General features: G+C 35.9%; 1 protein-coding gene across 8 annotated transcripts in view; it reads left to right on the top strand.

The window, feature by feature from the left end:
- The window catches only part of HEATR5A (HEAT repeat containing 5A), a 66,872-nt gene that overhangs the window by 12,399 nt on the left and 35,954 nt on the right, over positions 1-18,519 (top strand). For 7 of the 8 annotated variants that reach the window (XR_008733127.1, XM_055715908.1, XM_055715904.1 and 4 more), the window contains exons 4-13: positions 119-330; positions 4,791-4,899; positions 5,429-5,578; positions 5,808-5,979; positions 7,889-8,049; positions 10,472-10,727; positions 11,828-11,983; positions 12,776-13,026; positions 16,207-16,318; positions 17,194-17,346. Coding sequence is in view for 7 of the 8 variants with exons in the window: in XM_055715908.1 (XP_055571883.1) it covers positions 119-330; positions 4,791-4,899; positions 5,429-5,578; positions 5,808-5,979; positions 7,889-8,049; positions 10,472-10,727; positions 11,828-11,983; positions 12,776-13,026; positions 16,207-16,318; positions 17,194-17,346 (1,732 nt within the window). In the remaining variant the exon portion in view is untranslated. Of the gene's footprint in view, positions 1-118; positions 331-4,790; positions 4,900-5,428; positions 5,579-5,807; positions 5,980-7,888; positions 8,050-10,471; positions 10,728-11,827; positions 11,984-12,775; positions 13,027-16,206; positions 16,319-17,193; positions 17,347-18,519 lie in introns of those variants that run through there. The other variant, XM_055715910.1, reaches the window with a different exon arrangement.

Genomic DNA, 18,519 nt, shown 5'->3' with positions numbered 1-18,519 from the left:
AAGAATGTCACATTATCAGAATGTTAATAATAAAAATTAAATATAACTAGCATTAATTGTCTTTTAACTAATTTTTAAAATGAACTGAAACTTAACTGGTTACGGATTTTATTTCCAGGCTGACATAAGGGAAAACCAGAAGAAACTGGTTGAACAATTGACTTCTTTATTAAACAATTCACCAGGACCTCCTACCAGACGGCTTGTTGCCAAGAATTTAGCTGTACTTTATAGCACTGGAGACACTTTTTCTGTTTACCAAACAATTGATAAATGCAATGAACTCATTCGGAGTAAAGATGATTCACCAAGTTATCTGCCTACGAAACTGTAAGTTGGGTTTTTTTTAACCCCAAACTTCAAATCCAGTAGTAACAAGAGAGACAGATTTACATGGTGAGAGGTTAATGCTGGAGAAGGTGTGCTCCCTCATTTCTGCCTTTTGTCTGGTAGAGCTTTTACCATATGACACACAAAATTTGGGAGCCTCCATGATTAGTATCATTATTGTGGGTGTATCTAGCTGTAAAAAGTAATTATTTTTTTTATTACACCTCTAAAATTTTTAGACTTGCGTATTACAAAGAGAAACTGAATTCATCTGAAACCTGAAAGCAAATTCAAATTGCTTTCTTCCCTCTAGGTATTACAACAATTTTATTTTAATCATTTAGTATATGCTGCCTTCAGGGTAAAATTATGAGTGGTTAACTACTTGTGTAGCATTTTATATATCCCTTTCTGTGTCTTTACTGGAAAGTTTTGAATAAGAATTCTAGGTACGTGTTGGGGGGGAAAAACAATTTCAGTACTTGACAACATAAATTGCCCTTGAAAGTTCAATAAGCTGAAAATATATTTTTCTTCTTTGTTTAGAAGTTTCTTGTTACGATTCACATAAACATAACATAAAATCAATCACATTCAGATACTTTAAAATCACATTACTTTTGAAGCGTTTAACACAGAAGCAATTTGGTGGCTCTTGGCAGTTGGGGTAGATTGCATATGTTAGAACAAAGTTTGACCAACCTAGATAGCTAGTGTTTACTGGATCCACTGGAAAGAAATGTCTTGAGTGATTTGAAAGATAAATTGAAAGATTATGAGTGTAGGAATGCTAAACTTGTTGCTACCGTGCAGAACCATAATGACTGTGGTATGCTTTAAGGTAATAGAGTAAACTGAGCCCAGTTTCTGCTTTTATGTTTTTGTTCAGTGAGGGGACAAAAGCAGCTTGTAATACATATTGCCATATTGAATAAACCATGCTTTGCAGCAAGTTGGACAAACACTGCTTGTTACAAAAAAAAGGTGAAGAAAGCTTTTCATAAGTAATTTACTTCAAATTAAAAAAAGAAAAAAATATTTAGCTGATATGAAGCATCTGAGTTAACTACCAGAGGATACATAATAAAACAAAGAATGTGGTAGTATCAGGAACCAAAACTGTAGAAGACAGATCTCTAACCAGGCAGTTGAAAATCAGGCCAGAGAGAATACCAGCGATGAATAATTGAGTTATGAGGGGGCAGGTGTTTGAAAACCAAAGAAACGGTAGTAACAGTGCTGAGAAGAACAGCAAGAAAGGCAAGTACACAGAGACGTGTGAACAGTTATTGCAGGATGTGAAACCAAATCTTACGGTGCAGAAATTCTGTGAATAACCTTCATTCCTGAAACAATGCACATCTTTCACTATAGTGAAGGAAACTAAAAATAAAGGTAGAGATAGTAAAACATCATTGTGCATTAATGATACATGATAGAGCAGAGCAGAATTTATCTTTCTCGTTTGCTTCTTGTGCTAATGCTGTTTCTGACAACCCAAAGTGAAGTTTCCTGAAAATAGATTTTTGCAAGGAGTCAGCTGTATTTTCCAATACCATAATATTTTTTTTGTTTCCTTCTTGTTGCAATTGACCTCTTGTGTAGTATTTTAAGAATAAATTTGCTATAAAGGGGCTTAGTCCTGCAGAGTAAATGACTGCTATACTACTGGCTCCTGAACAGTGAGATGCATTAATGTCATAGGTGAGTTGTAGTAGGGGGCTGAACTCTGCGGGTCGTCTTTGTTTCGTCTGCAAGATGACATACTGGACAAAGTGGCATGATGTCAGCATAGCGAGGAGGGATGATGCAGGCCATTGGCAGTAAGGCAGAAATGGTAAGTAAGGAAAATGTTAGGTATCAGGAGTCAGAAGGCAGAGAAGTAGCTAGGGGGGGACAGGTAACAGTGGTCAGAATCCTGCCAGGTATGTAGGCAGTAGTGAGGAGAGAAAATAAAGACATGAATTGGAGAAAAAGGTAGCAGTAAAATATGGTTTACTTCAAAAAAGGTTTGGAAAAGGGATTTCTCATGGTACTGACACTGAGACAACAGGCTGCAGAAAAATAAGTGGAACTACAGAACTCTTCATTGAGTAAAATGTTTCATTCTTGGCTGCAAGTATATGGAATACTTTGTGTTCAGTGAAGAAAGACTGCTGCTGCTTTTTTGTTTTTTTCTTTTCTTTTTTAAAATCTTGATTAAAGTGGTGTCCTTGTTCGCCATCTGTCCTTACTGAGCATACATGCCCATGCTGTCTGGTAGCAACACTTTGCCATCATTGTTCACAATATGTTGATTCACCTGGAAACTCCTTTAAATAAAGTTTCTAGTGAATTGTTCTCTTACCTCATAAATTATCTTTTTTCTTGTTTGGTATAGGTGGAAGATGGAAATGTTTTATGCAGACATTGTAAACAGAATCATAGGTGCTTATCTTCTACTAAGATGGACTGTGATGCAAATGCTGTATCAGATAAACAGGTCATATGATGTGAACACAGCTTACTCCCGTAAATTACAGTTTTTAGAATATTTGCTAGGACTGCTTTTAAACCATAAGCGTTTTGAAAGCATTTGGCTGGTCAGCAAACTTTCATAGCTGATCTCAGTGCTATTTTACCACACGTATAAGTATCATAGTTCTGCATTTTTGTTGATACCTCTCCCAAGTATCATTTTTTAAGGGAAAATTTGAGAGAAAACAGCTTAAATGGATCTTATATATGGAGTTGTATAGCAGTTTGGAGGTGGGCTGCCAGGGAATTAAAAACACAGTCAAAGAGGCTTTTGCCTGCAAAACTTGTATAAATTTACAGGCTTCCTTGGAAACTTCTGGCTATTGCTTGTGATTTGACAAATAAAGTGACTCAAGAGTTCATACAGTTTGGACTTGTGAAGAAACATTTGTGGGGGAGAAAAATAGCTATAGAGTCATGATACAGACCTAGAGGGCAGCCCGAAGAGCTTCCGAAGTCCTGTGCTTTGAACTTTTATAGAAACTTCAATACTGATGTGCAGAAGTAGCTGGATTCTCTCACTTTGCCTGACTAGATGTTCCTCATCAACAAATACTGCCACTTTGTTGCTAGAACTCACTGTTAACGCTGATTGACTCTTTCATACAACATCTAAACACATGGCAGTACAGCCAACCATGGAAGAGTGTTTGCAGTTAATACCCTGATGTAATAAGGGTAGTTAGGCTTTGTGTTTGGGTTTTTTTTTAATGTTTGTTAAGTATTCCTTCTTTGAATTATGATGTGAAATATATATTATTTAATCTTGAAGTTAATTAAAGAGAGGATCTGTGACCATCAGATGATCAATTTAGTAATATGATGGTGCACTTGTAATTTTAGGCCCAGACACACCAAACTGTTGGTGTGTACTGAGCTGGATAAAAGCAATAATGAAAAATGTTGCTTTAATGAAAACAGGATTTTGGTATGATAAAAGATAAAGAATATCAGTTTTGGTTTTTTTACTGTGCTTTGTCATCTAGGGAATTACTGTTAATATTAAATGCATTTTTCTTATTAAGAATGTGTTCAATATGAGATTTTAAAATTCTTTATGGGAAATGGATTTGGTTGGGGAATGAGTAAAATGTTGCTTTGTTGAAGGGGGTGCTGAGCAGTGTCACTGCATATTTAAGTAAGTCTGGCCAAAGAGCTGAAAGCTAATTAAAGATATAATTTCCTTTTTCCTTGTATTCATAGAATTAGTTGGTTTAATTATAGATCTGTCAATACAGAGCAAGATATTTTTGTTAATTAATTATTAAAAGGAAAACTATTTAGTTCTTTCTGCTTGTTTGTTTGTTTGTTTTGCTCAATCTTTAGCAATTTTTAGATGCTAATGAGTGCAGAGACTCCAGTTGTCAGGTATTTCACCTGGAAACTAAATTCAGAATCTGTGTGCAGTGAAAAGGACATGGGCTTATACTTTAATTTTCTTCAAAGCGTTTCCTTATTATGTATTGTTATACATAAATGCCAACATTTTAATTACTAGACCATTTGCAGTCTACTGTTGACCATCGAGTTATAAATAAATCTGTCCCTGGGTACTTCTAGCAGCATCTGCCATAGCACAGTGCCATAGACTGCATGATGCAAGTCATGCTTAGTTAGAGATTAATGTTAAATTTTAAAGGTAGATATGAATATTGTATTCCTGTTGTAAAATTAGTGGAAGTTTGTATTCCCTGTATTCCTGTGTTATCCAGGTTACTTTCCCTTCCCAACCCTTGTATCTGCATTTCTCCTAGAGTGTGAGTATGTGTGCCACACACAGGCCATTTTTTTTTTTTTTTTTCCTTTTGATAATCCACTTACATTTTTGGGACATTATATTTAGTTATTTTGTTGTTTGCCCATTGATTATCTTAGTCGTCTTAATCCCTTTCATCTATTACTGCATCCATTTTCACGCGTCTTTGGATTTGCTTTTGTTTTAGTGCTGCGGTGGTATGCTTGGGCTATTTATACAAAAAATTGGGAAGAATTTTGGGAAACAGTTTTACTGACACCGTTGGGAATGTGCTTAAAGCAATGAAGAATGCAGAGGTATTGGAACAGCATGTTTAACAAATGATTGGAAAAATAATAGGATGTTTACTGTTGGTAGCTGAACCAATGAATAGGAGAAAGTGCATGATACCAAAATACGAAAAAATTGTGGAAAGTCATAGGAAAAAAATCAGTGTCTAAATTTCAAAGAATTACTAGAGAGTTAATGAATTATAACTATGAAAGGATCAATCATAGCCATTCTCTATCTCATTTCATGAAAGAACTTGATAAACTAGAAAATTTGATTACCTTATTAATGAGAAAATTTTGCTCCAGCTTGTACTTCATGTTTTGAGTTCTAAACTGCTAGTGACTACTTTCCAGTAGAACATAGAATTACTATTCTCACTTGCGTGTAGACCTATAGAGCAAGTTACCTGCTTTAACTCACTTCAGCATAAACAGATCTCCAAAAGTCTAAAAGACCCAAACCATTGTTTACCTACTCCAGTAGTTGGCATTTTGTATTTCCAAGGAGTTTAGGGTTACAAAACCTTAACACTTCTCTTTTTCATTTTTTCAGTCTCAAGGTCGTTATGAAATCATGCTTAGTTTGCAAAATATATTAAATGGTTTAGGAGCTGCTGCTATCCCCTGTCACAGGGATATTTACAAAGCTGCCCGATCATGTTTGACAGATCGATCTATGGCAGTCCGCTGTGCTGCTGCAAAGGTAAAGTGTTCTAATTGCTGTTTTTATTAAGTAAGCTCCCTAAATACAGTTCGTTCTTAATGGATGATGAATACAGCAGAAAATACATCTTTTGCTTATCTTTATTTGTTTGATATTGCCTTGGCAACAAAACTTCAAGTGACTTCAGTATGAAGCAACATGCTTATTTTGTTAGGGAGAACTCTGCTTTTCTACGTCAAAATATTTTTATTTCTCTTTTTTTCTCTAGTGTCTTCTTGAACTTCAGAATGAAGCAGTATTTATGTGGAGTACAGATCTGGATAGTGTTGTGACCTTGTGTTTTAAGTCCTTCGAAGGTTCCAATTATGATGTACGATTAGCAGTTTCAAAACTTTTGGGCACAGTATTAGCTAGAGCTCTAACATCCAAACAGATAACAGGTAAAGTATGTATTTTGTTTGCAGATTCCTCATGTGTAATACGTCAGATGATAAAAAATTCTCAAGTTCTCTTGAAGCCTGAAGTACAATCTCTGGCTTAGTCTTTTCTGTAACATTTTTCTTGTGAAGTACTGTGATTTTGGTTGTGTTAACCTGCATAGATATATATTTATGAAGTAATATACAAGGAAAAAAATTCGGTATTTTCTCTGTTACAAGACTGTTATTGTATGGAGAGAAATCGGTAGCCTCAAGAATTTAAAGGCACGATTAATTTAAGCAGTGTAGAAAGCACTAAGATTCTCAAGAGAGTGTCTCTGTCAAACTAAAGACTTTAAGATACCTTCAGGCTGTTTTCCGCAACTGTCCATGCCGCATCTAGATTGTCTAGCAGTACAAATGTGATCAGAATGAACATGCCGTTTTGTTCACTCAACAGACTATGTAATAGTTTTTGGTGACAGACAGTACTTGATCTAACTGAAGTATCCTGGCACAAAGTTAATATCTTTAGTCTTTGGTGTCATACAGACTGAGCGTTTTTAGTCCAATCTTAGGAGCTTATAAAAGCACACAAGGTAAGTGTGATTCAGAGTGTTCTGCGTTTAATGGCATCAGAAAAGACCTTCAGTGCAATGAGCAACAGATGACAAAACTATATGGCTTTAAGCCCAGCCTACTGCCTTTCAAAATTCTTGAGGCTCTGTATTTGTGTTGGAGTCTGTGAAGTCTTGATTTATAAAGTATCTTTCTAAGAATCTTTTGGAGAGAGTTACAGTGTTACAGAAAACAAGGGGCACTTCTCTTTTCCCAGTAAAGTAAAAAAGAAAGAAATACTCTGACCTCTTTATAGACTCAGTAGTTTTCTTTGATCTTTGTAAGCAGTGTGGTTGTATTTCTAAACTGCTAAGATAAGGTTATATAAGAAGCTTATCAACTGTTTGGTTGGTTGTTTTTACTTTCTTTTTGTTATTTTTAGTTAAAAAGAAGTTAGAGCTAAGTGAGACAGAAGCTGGTTGGGGGCTAGAAGGGGCCTGGGGAGAAGTGGAGGGAGCATTACGTGAAGAAGTGCATAGTCCTGAGGTTTCTGCATTGTATCTGATAACCTGCTGATACTGTGTTTATGGTTTTTATTTGGGGGGGGGGGCATGACTATCTCATATTGTATCATTCCTTTTCCCATTTCAACACTTGGAAGACAACGAAAAATGTAGTGAAAATTTTAGGTCACTTAGTTTGCACAGTGTGCTGTCATCATGCTAAGTTTGCACACACATGTCCCAGCATGTATTTTAAATGAACTTTCTATCAAGAGATAAAACAATGGAATAGGAATTAGGGAAAAATAATTTTCCTAGAAGCTTGTGAACATATTCTATTATTTTCATTCCTTTGGGGAGCTAATTTAATACTAAGGTGAGATGCGTTTTTTTTTCTAAGAGAACCTGTAGCTGTGCCCTGACCTGGCTGCAGAAAGATGATCCACCTTGCCTGGAATTCAGAATAGAGAGTTATCTTTGGTGGTAAGCTGCAATGAGTTAAGTCAGGGCTTTCATGCAGCTTTGGGTGGTAGGAGTAGGCCACGCTGACCTTTTTGCAAAGAGAGCTTAGATTAGATGGTAAATACTGACAGAGGGTGTATGTATGTATATATATTAGGTGGTGGCCTAAACTATGTAAAGGTAGCTGAAGCAGAAGAACTTGAGAAATCCTGTGGTTTGCTAGAGCAGTGAGTCCTAAAACATTTTTGTTTCTGTTGTGAAATTATGTTCTAACAGTATTTGGATTTGATTGGGCTACTGAATTCGTGCAAATATTTTTTTATACAGCCATTAGAGTGGAAACTTTTCTTCTAAAATGTAACAAGTTTTACAGAGCTGTTCCTCTAAATATTTACAACTATTCTTAGCATCCACCAGGCATAACTTCCGCAGAATCTGTTTGGAAGAAGTGATGGAGCTATTGGGAACTGGATTTCTGCGTGGAAGTTGTGGATTTCTACGAGCCAGTGGTGATATGTTGAAAGGGACCAGTTCAGTCAGCAGAGATGTTAGAGTTGGAGTCACCCAGGTTTGGATTACGTTAGTTATCATTTTCTGAGATTGCTAAACATTCCTATAGTCACTGTTTTGCTCTCCATATATCTCCTATTTCATTCTGGTTTGTATCTGTGACAAAATGTATGTACTTTAAAATAGTGATTTACGTCTTGAGTTATGCTAGAAAGAAAAGAAAAAAGATTTCTGATGTTGCTTATTGTTTACCTGATAGTTTTAACTTCTCAGAATTAAATATATATTACTCGTCAAAGCTTCACATGATGTAAATTTCAGGTAAGTGATATAAATAAGTACTTTCCTAAAATTTTTTAAATTAATAACTTATGTCTAAAAATGAAAAGAAGTTACAAGGATTCTTTGAACTTGAAATAGTTTCCTTCTATACAGGGACATTCCCAGTCCTGTTCTGAAAGAGTCGTTCTGTTTGGAGTAAGTGCATGAAAAATAAGGAAAACAAAATGTAGTGGAAAAAAACAAATAACTGTTTTACTGTGTTCCTGGATGCTCAATTAGAGCATAGAGTCTTGTTAACTGAGCAGGACTGAAGTCAGACCATATAGTGCATGCTGGTTAAAGCAGTATAAATTTTTCAGATAATATCAGGTTGGCTTCTTCCTGTAAATTTTATCTTAAACAACATTTACATGCTAAGACCTAGATATTCAAATGTTAAGTCTGTGAATCAAGACTAAAGGTCATGGTGAACATTTGCATATCAGTCAGCTGTGATTATTTTAATGTTACAGTCCCCACAGCTATTGGATACATCCCCTTTGCCAGTGAGGGAGTTTTTTTAGTGCATTTCAACTCCTGCAGTGCAAAAAAATCTGTAAATTAGCTTGATTGACTGATAGAAGCCAGACTTTGTACTGAAACGGCTAGAAGGTGCTCACAAATTGTCTTCTATGCTCAGATTGTGCTGGGTAGAAACATTAACTTCTGGCAGACAGATAGAAGGACTGGGGAACAATAATACCTTGACAGCTATTTGCTTGGAAAATGCATGCCAGACTCCTAGGGTGTTCTGTATACACGGTGATTTTATTAGTTTTCCAGGAACAGATAGTTACAGTGTTTTGGCTGTTTGTACTGTTTTTTGGAGGTTGTCTCCTTTTTCATGCATGTCTGCATTCACACAATAGTACTTGTGAGAGATGGTACACTCTTAACTGTACCAGAACAGTCAAAATAGTGCAATGTTTCTATAAGAAAAACTTGAGAAATTGTGTGTTTCAGTGCTTGTGAGTAGAAAGCACTTGCAGTTATAAAAGATATTAACACTGAAGATGACTTCTTACATATGGAAGAAGAATTAATATTTGTTCAAGACACAGCCAGATTCAAGATGTAATTCAAAATGTAGCCATAGCAGTATGACTCTTCACAAGTCTATTTATCCTGTTAAATTCCTCAGTTTTCAAATCCATAAAACAGGGGTAACGTGCTGGTACTTTATGAAGCCTAAGTAGTATTTGTTAAGAGCTGTTACGTGCTAACACAATCTCACAGTACAATTTCTCCATCTACAGTACTTCTTTTAATGTGAATAATTTTGTTGTTAATACTAGACATGAGACAAGTATGTACAAGGTGAATATAGAAGTTCATTGATATGGATAGTAGTTGTAGGAATTTTGTGTGTTCATTTGCACATTCTCATTTTTTGTATTCCCTTTTCTTGATGGTAGCACATCTATTCATTAAAAAAACCCAACACATGTACATGTAAGGCATTTGTAAGGGAGTGTATTATGTGGCAAAACAAATGGTCTTGTGGTGATTAGATTTGTAAAGTGACTCTGCATTCTTTCTCTTTGTTGTGACAAACGTAGTCTTTTTATGGTACCTCCATTACAAGGCAAACAATTAAAATTAATTGAGATGAAGAGCAGTGCTTGGGGGCTGCAAATATTCCCTAATTCAAAGCCTATAATAACAAAATTCTCTCAGGGTTCTGGGTTATAGTTTTGTAACATAGTAGTTCTTAAAATGCATTCATACATTAAATTTGGGTTCCATGTGCAGAATGTTAAATAGCTGGAAGCTGTTGTTCAGTGAGACCAAACACAATGTTTTACATAACAAGTGCCTGTGCAGGGTAAACTGCCATTTCTCACACTCTGAAGTGAAATAACATGGGCAGGCAGCTTGAATTAATTTACAGTGAAAGCAGGCTGCAATATTGCTAGTACAGTTTTGATAGTAATTTAAATTATTAAAATAGGTCAAAAAAATTTTGCAGCTACCTGAAAGTGAGAACGTAAGTGATTTATGAATGTGTAAATTCAGAAGTAATCTCAGATAAGTGATGTTCTAGTTGTGGCAGTGTGCAGGGATTTTTTTTAAAAGAAGAAAATACATGTGGGATAGTTGGCAGTGGTTTTCCAGATGATTTTGCTCTAAAATATGGCTTCTTTTCAAATCTCTTTCAGGCATATGTGGTATTTGTCTCTACATTAGGAGCACAATGGCTTGAAAGGAACTTCTCTGCCTTCCTTTCCCATATTCTAGATCTTGTGTCTCCATCTCACCCTAAGGCCATTCAGAGTCAGATGGATGCTATCGGCTGTCGCCGCTGTGTTTCCTTTATCCTTCGAGCTACAGTAGGAGGCCTTCTTGGGGAAAAAGCTCAAATTGCAGCTGCCAAGGAGATTTGTCAGGCCATCTGGAAACTGAAGAAAGTTGTGGGTATGGGTCTAACAAGATTATCCATTTGGGCCTCTGTTTTTCCTTTTTTAAGTGATTGTCCAACTTCCTAATCCAGAGACTGCAGAAACAGAATATGTAGTGCTGATTTATTACCATAATAATGTAGGGGGCTTTCGATGGGCTGCTTTGTTTTTAACTTGGCTGGTTATTTGTTTGTGTATGTGTCTGTGTTTCTGCATGTGTGTACCCACACAAGTGGAAACATCTTTTATAACATTTTTTTTCCCCTGGCAAATACTGTTTTTAACAATTAGAAATAAAATAATATATACAGTAATAAAGTAGAGACGATATTGTTAAATAAGTTAAATTCGTAGTTAATACATGTCTAGACAGATTCTGCCTTCCTGTCCAGAGCAGCTGACGCTACTTATGGTTCAAAAAAGAAACACGCGTTCCTAACTGACAAAATGAGCATTTCTCCTGGAGAAAACGGATCTCTTGCATGGTAGTCTTGTACACAGCTTCCCAAAAAAGCTACTGATCTTCCGCCATCGTCCTTGTAGGGGAAAAGAATGTTGGGCATAACCAGTCATCCCCTGGTGTACAGCAGCATATTGTATCCTATTTAAATGTTAGATGCCTAAACTGGCATAATAATTTGTGTCTGAAAAGGTGAACTTTTAAAAAACTCCAGATTTTTCCCTCCCTCTTCATTCCCTACCCCACCTTCTCACTCGCTTGCTCTTGCTCAATTTACTCTTTCCTTCCCTTTCTTTTTTCCTGCAATGTAGTACATTCTGGCAAGTTACATCAAAGCATGACCTCTTTAAGTCACTAGTGAGGCTGAGAATAGCATGCTTCTTACTAGTCACTGTTCCCCACCACTTAAAGATAAGCAATTAGGTAGTGTTCATTTTATCTACCCTCACAGACGTTACTGCACTATCCATTTGAGTAATAGAAATGTACTTGGCTCAGTGAAGGCCAACCTTTGCAAAACAGTTTGGTAAATATAAATGGTAACGGTAAAAGCTCATTTGGTAATACAAACAACTTACTACAGCAAAATTCTTCTTCTGATGTTTGTTTCATTTTGGTAATGATTTCATGGGGGTTTTCCTATATTGTGTTACCAGATGCTGCAATAAGTGACAGTAACCTGGAAACAAGAATTAGTACAACAGATGTAACAGCAAGTCAACATGTGCTTGTTTGTGCACTTCAGGAACTTGGAAGTCTCATCCAGGGCTTAGGAACTACAGCAGGACCGCTACTGCAAGATTCCAGTACAGGTACAGGCCCTGAATTGTTTTGTGGCCAGAGTACAAAATATATTCCTTTGTTCACTGTGATCTTTGATGGCTCGACTGTCAATTCTTCAAATCCGTTGGGATCCTTTGTCTAGCACTGACTATAGCAACCTTTTTTCTGGTGTGCAGGCTCCTCACTTGGACCTTCTTAGTTCTATCCTTTTCTATTTTCTCCCACTAAATTTAAAAAAAAAAAAAAAAAAGAGGGGGAGTTGGCTACCTTACACGGTGTAGGAAATCTTTAGGCATTGCTCAAAGAGTTCTGTATCTTCTCCAACCTGTACTAGTATGTTAATTGAAAAAAAACAACGAACACTATCAAATTTATCTCCATTAAGGGTTGTATTTGATGTCCAATACTTCATAATGTTTATAGTAAATCAGTTTGATTGAGCTGAGTACCTTCATCTGCCTTTGTTTTCATTGAGCTGCTTTTTTTTTTTTAATGGGTTCAAGTAGACATCTGTTTCCACTGCATGGATTTCTGCTTCCTTGAGAATACTTACAGATATTTTCTATGCATGTTGGTGAATAACAGTGTAATGTGTTAGATTTTCTCCATATCATTACTTTTCATTCAGCGTAACTTTTTTGAAAAGTATTAAGTATTTAAATTTTGTAAGCAATATTTCACAATAAAAATCAATAGTACTGTTTAAAGAGAAGTACACAGACTGGGTAGTGCTACATTCACCAGTACTCTCTCTGCATTTTTGCTTGTCTGACAATCTGCTTCCATATTTCTTAAGTGTGTTTATGCATTTTATTTTTCAGGAGTTCTGGAAGCAGTAATTTCGGTCATTCTTCATCCCAGCATTTCAGTTAGACTAACAGCAGCTTGGTGTTTGCGCTGTATTGCAGTAGCATTGCCCTCCTATGTGTCCCTACTGTTGGATCGTTGCATTGAACGTCTTAGTGCATTGAAAACCTCCCCAGAAGCAATAACTGGCTACAGTTTTGCTGTTGCTGCTTTGCTGGGTGCAGTAAAATACTGTCCTTTAGGAATTCCACATGGAAAAGGGAAGGTATGGTCGGAATACTTTGTTTATATGCAGTTCTTTGTTGTTTTTGTGGTAGCATTTGCATGCATTCTTTATGACACGATCACATAACTCAGTGTACTGATGAGAGACTTTCTTTCCTCGAGAAGGGGATTTTGAAGCATACCATAACTTGAATAAGCAAGTGTTTTTCTCACTTGTGTCAGGATTGTGAATTTCTCAGGAAATTCCACTAATGACTTTATTAACCACTCGTACTGCTACCTTTTTCTAAGGTAGAAGTTTGTTAGGGGAGAAATTTGGTGTTTTGGGACAGAGGGCAGTTCTGTGGAGCTGTAAGGACTTAAATCGAACAGCCTAAGAAAAGGTTTACCTGGAGAAAATATTTCTTGAGTAGAGTTACAATTTCCAGAATTTCAAACTAAATTCTTTACAGCAAGATCAGACCATCTGCAATTCTGGCCCAGTTTGACTTAAATTAGAAAACTGTCATTTCAGCAGTGTTAATGGTGAGAAAGGGCTAGTTCAGAGTACATACAGCTGAAGTGTATCAGACTTTGCCAAAGGAAAGAGATCTTTCTTTTTTAAAAAATGATTGCAGGTATACATACAGGTCTTTTGCGTGTTGCGATGTTAGAAATAAGTTTCCTGGAAGGAAACTCATCCAACCACAGATGAAGTCAAATTAGTATTTCCCAGGCCCATCAATGACTCTCCAGTGTACAGTTTACTCAGTGCTTACGCCAATAACAGCAGTTATGTATTATCTTGAAAATCTTTGACTAAGTCCAACAGAATTTTTAGTTAAGTCCAACAGATACATGCTTTCATTTTGTTTAACAGAATTTAACAGAAACCAGTTTCTTGCATTAACGTAGTTTAAGATGCTTGTACCAGTCCCCTTCCCTAAAGCAGATAGAATATACTGTGCTCTGAAGTTTTAGGGATGTGCAGATATAGAAATACAGACCAAGAGAAGAAGCTGTTTCCATCTCAATGAGAACTTTATCCATGGAGTGAGTTATAGCTGGAAAACTGCAGTGCAACACCACTGTCAGCAGTACCTGCTAATTCTCTGCATAATGTAGAAACTTACATTCTCAGTTCTGAAAATACCTGTTTCGGAGCCAGCAGACATTAGAGAAGGAGTGGCAGTTTTACATGAGGGTTGTGGTTTTTCTCTTGTTACTATACCACTATAAGATGAAAGGAATGTTTTGGTACACTAGGAAAAATGTCCTTTGCAGTTATTCTAGCCCACCTTTTCCATGTCGTTGAGTATTAACAGTTCCATGCCACTCCTTAACAGACATTGCTAACTACCGTTGTTGACATTCAAAGTCCCAAATGCTGATGAAACAATTTATAAATGAACAAAAAAAAAAAAGTAATTTGCCTTAGCTTTTAAAAACTTTTCCTTGTTATTACTGAAAGACCATAGGGAGAGAACAAAATTAATATTGTTTGCCCAGTTATATAGATAAAAATTGCCATTCAAATACTACACACCTAAGCAGAGCTGAAATTTCTGTTTAACAGAGAAATGTAATTCTTTACAAAGCTTTCTTTTAGAGGAACAGAGTAAGATGAAATAGGGCCAGGAGGAGGTATGGGAGGTCACAGAAAAGTGTGGGAGAAACACTGTATTCTGTACTGAGCTGGCAGAGGGGAGAACAGAGGAGCTGACAAAAGCCCTTTTCCATTCTCTCCTAGGAATGCTGCCAGATTCCAGACTAGCTGCTCTTCTGAGGAGCTGAAAGAGACCAGTGTTAAATAGAGCAGTTCTGAAAAGGAAATATCAAACATAGACAGTAGTGACCTGGACAGAAGCTGTTTTATATTAATGCATTTTTCTCTGAGAAAGCAGTTAGAGTTGCAGGTGGAACCTATTCAAGAAAACAAAATAATTAGTGGGTGTGTATATATTTAGCATTCTGTACTAGTGCTTATACTTCAGTTCAAAAATAAGACATTTCTCCTAGTACACAGAGAGAAAAGTTGTCAGAAATCATTAAAGAAATTCTTTCTAGGGTGTTTGTTTAACAGGTAATTTAAGTATACTAAGCTGTTAGTGATTCTTAGTAGTATTATTTAACAAGGATACTGTTTTAATGGTAGAATGGGGTATTTCGATGCTATCAGGAACCTATAAAACAGATAATTTGCAGCTCCCTGATAGCATTATGGAATTGGGGAAACTAGTATTTTCAGACTTGGTATTTTATGAAGTTTTGAAGTATACAGATTTCAAATTTTCATGAAGCAAACTTTCAGGTGCAAACTTTCATGACATTTTAAAGTGTGTAGATAAATTTTAGAAGGAATATACTGTCCAAATAAATTATAGCATGCAAAAAAATTGTAGAAGGATGTTGTCTATACTGAGGCTTTTAATGATTTTATTGATAATGGCACTTCTTACTTGTAATACTAATTTATAAGCATTTTGTTTTGGTGACAAGACATAATGCAAGATATAAGAAATTCTTTTTGGCATATGTGAAATGTCACCGAAGCAAACCACTTGCAGAATACTTCTAGCATTTGTAGCTGTACTGTGGTAATTGTCCATGGACACAGTATGTGTTCCTCCATGTAAATTCTAGATACCTTGTGCTTTGGTAATAAGTGCAGATTGTCACCTTGCATTTAGGACATAATAGTAGGCATGTGCAGTTTTTGCAGAGAAGCTAGGAGGAATTCGAACTATACTATTCTAACTTGTTTGTTTAGTCATACCATTTGTTGATTTAAAAACTGCCAGAGAGTAATAGACCTTACTCTAAAACAAGGATAAAAAGATCATTACCCCTCTCACCACTTCTTCTGAGCTCTAAATTGCAGGCCTCATGCTATCCTTTTTCTATACAGTGGCATAAATGAGTATCAGAACACTTCTATCCTTGCAGCGTGTATTCCTATGAGAATTATCAGCTATCGTTTTACTGCTGATAAAAGAAAGGGGAACAAAGTAACAAAGTAACTTACCTAGTACCCCACAGAACTATTGAAGCCCTCCAGGACTAGCACTGAAGTCAGTCATTGCATCTTCATGAGCCTCGGTTTATTGCCTTAGTGTGAGGGGAAGATGGCATTCTATTTGGGGACACTGAAATAGGATTAAGTATCACAGCAAATAGTAATGAAAGAATATCTGGTTATTACTAAGATGCTGATGCTCTGATTTTCTCTTTAACTTTGAAGGTAATCATGACAGTAGCAGAGGATTTGTTGTGTTCTGCTTCTCAAAACAGTCGCATTTCACTGCAGCGAACGCAGGCTGGATGGCTGTTGATATCTGCCCTCATGACATTAGGTAGTACCTTTCTACAATTTTTCTTAAACTACATTTTGTTCTCTGTTCTGTCTCTGACTTTAGCTCTTTTAATGTTTCTTTTAATTTACCACTGCAAAATAATTCTAAAAAAATAAATTATTGTTTGGAATCTTTAGAAAAACTTTCTAAAATAAAAATGTAATTTCTTTCAAATTTGCTATTGATTCGTTGGGAGCAATGTCTGAAAAAGTGACTGAGTAGGGCCTGTTATTAATTAAATGCAGAAGATAAATTTCAAAGTCAATCTAACCAAATGTCTTTGTGGTCATGAAGAATTACACTGATACTTTTCAACATCTATCTCAGCAGAAAATGAGCTAATCATTTTTATTTCCCTCTTGTCAGGCATTTCTCATATTTATTAGTGGTCACATTATTGGCTGTGATCACTAAATTACTAATTGAAAAATGTATTTTATCTGTTTTGTTCACATTGTTAAGGCACCATTCATGTTTTCAGTGCTTACTTGTGCCCAACAGCTTCCAGTTTTTTCTTAGATTAGGGAAAACACACCTTGTGCATTAACCTATTACAAAAGTTTGCTTTTCTGAATATCACTGTTGCTTATTACATCTCTTTTATGATGGTGATCCACAGGGTCTGTACTTTGTAAAACAGAGACTATAGTTGGCTCGGTGACACACTAGTAAATGTGTCAGTGAGTATGTAGTTATGTATGAAAATGGAGTACCAAGACAGTAGACATTGAGAAATTACATATGAGAAGGCTGAGAAAATAGCATAAAGTTTTGTTCACAGCTGTAAAGATTTTGTGAATATAGAAAAAAGGACCAAAGAGAAAATTTAATTTTATTAATCCTTACATTGCCATGACAACCATCAACATTTACAGGTCCTGCAGTTGTCCAGCACCATCTGCCACGAATGCTGTTACTGTGGAAGTGCATCTTTCCATCATCTCCTAAAGACCTGGAAATAGAGAAGACACGAGGAGATTCATTTACCTGGCAAGTAACACTGGAAGGTCGTGCTGGTGCTCTCTGTGGTAAGTGGGATTTACTGTGTCTTTATCTGCATATTTATAGTTGGGCTGTTTGTTTATTTTTTCCTTTGGAAAGAACAAGGATCCTGCATATTGTTTGTTTCACTGGATGGTAAGAGATGTATTCACTCCCCAACATACGTGCTTCTACATATATATATATAAAATATACATGTGTTTCATTTTTGTAAAAAACAGACAAAAATAACCCAAGAGGGTTTTTCCTCTTTTTCTTCTAATCAGCTGGTTTCCAAGCAGTAAATGATATCAGGAAGGTTGCTTCTTTTCTCTTGTTTAACATACATATCACAGTAATGAATGAAGACCCAGATCAGGAATGTGCTCTGTTGTTTGTACAGTCTATTATATTTGGTAAATAGCAGTTCTGTTTCCTAACATGTAACTTTCTGTAAGCAAAATAGAATTGGTGAGTCAGTCAAACACATTTGTGAGAGTGGGAAGACTGAAGTAAAAACTGCAGTAAGGAAGTTGAAATTCTCAGCCAGTAAAGAGTACTGTGTATTTGGCTACTGTCTGGTGGGTTGCATTTTTTCGTCATGAAATACTATGAATTTGGGTTTCCAAGAGATTACTCTGGTGATCTTCAAACACTTAATGTGTTTCAGTTATGTACTCTAGAGTACTGAAGGGTTCTTTGCATTGCAGATATGTGAACCCTAGTATAGTGATCATCCCTCTCACTCACTATTAAAATTTATTGGAAAGCATGGAATTCCATAGCAATTTCGTTTTTTAAGTAACCTAAACAATTTAAATATTTATTTTTTTCTTTTGGAAGTCTGTATATTCTCTAGGTGCATCTGTAAATATAATGAAAAATACTACTGCACATTTAAGTTGTTTCCTAAAGTACAGTAATTAAGCTGAATTTAAATAGAAAACTGGCAGAGTAAGCAGCAGATCATCTGATCATCATCCTTCTCCCATTTTTTTTTGTTATCATCATGAGGTTGAGTTATATCCCATAACTCAATTCATAACAAAAAGCAAAAAATGCTTGCATTATATATGCAATTAAAAGTCCAGATATGAATGTCCAAGCTGAGACACCAAAACAGTGTATCTGTCATTACAACTCCTTTAATTTGAGATTTTTATCAGTTTCTTAAATTATTGGTGAAAATATTTTAGAATTTTTTTGCATGCTTTCTTCTG

The sequence above is a fragment of the Falco cherrug genome, chromosome 7 (assembly GCF_023634085.1).
Source record: "Falco cherrug isolate bFalChe1 chromosome 7, bFalChe1.pri, whole genome shotgun sequence".
Taxonomy (NCBI): domain Eukaryota; kingdom Metazoa; phylum Chordata; class Aves; order Falconiformes; family Falconidae; genus Falco; species Falco cherrug.
This window is presented reverse-complemented; position numbering and strand designations above follow the sequence as displayed.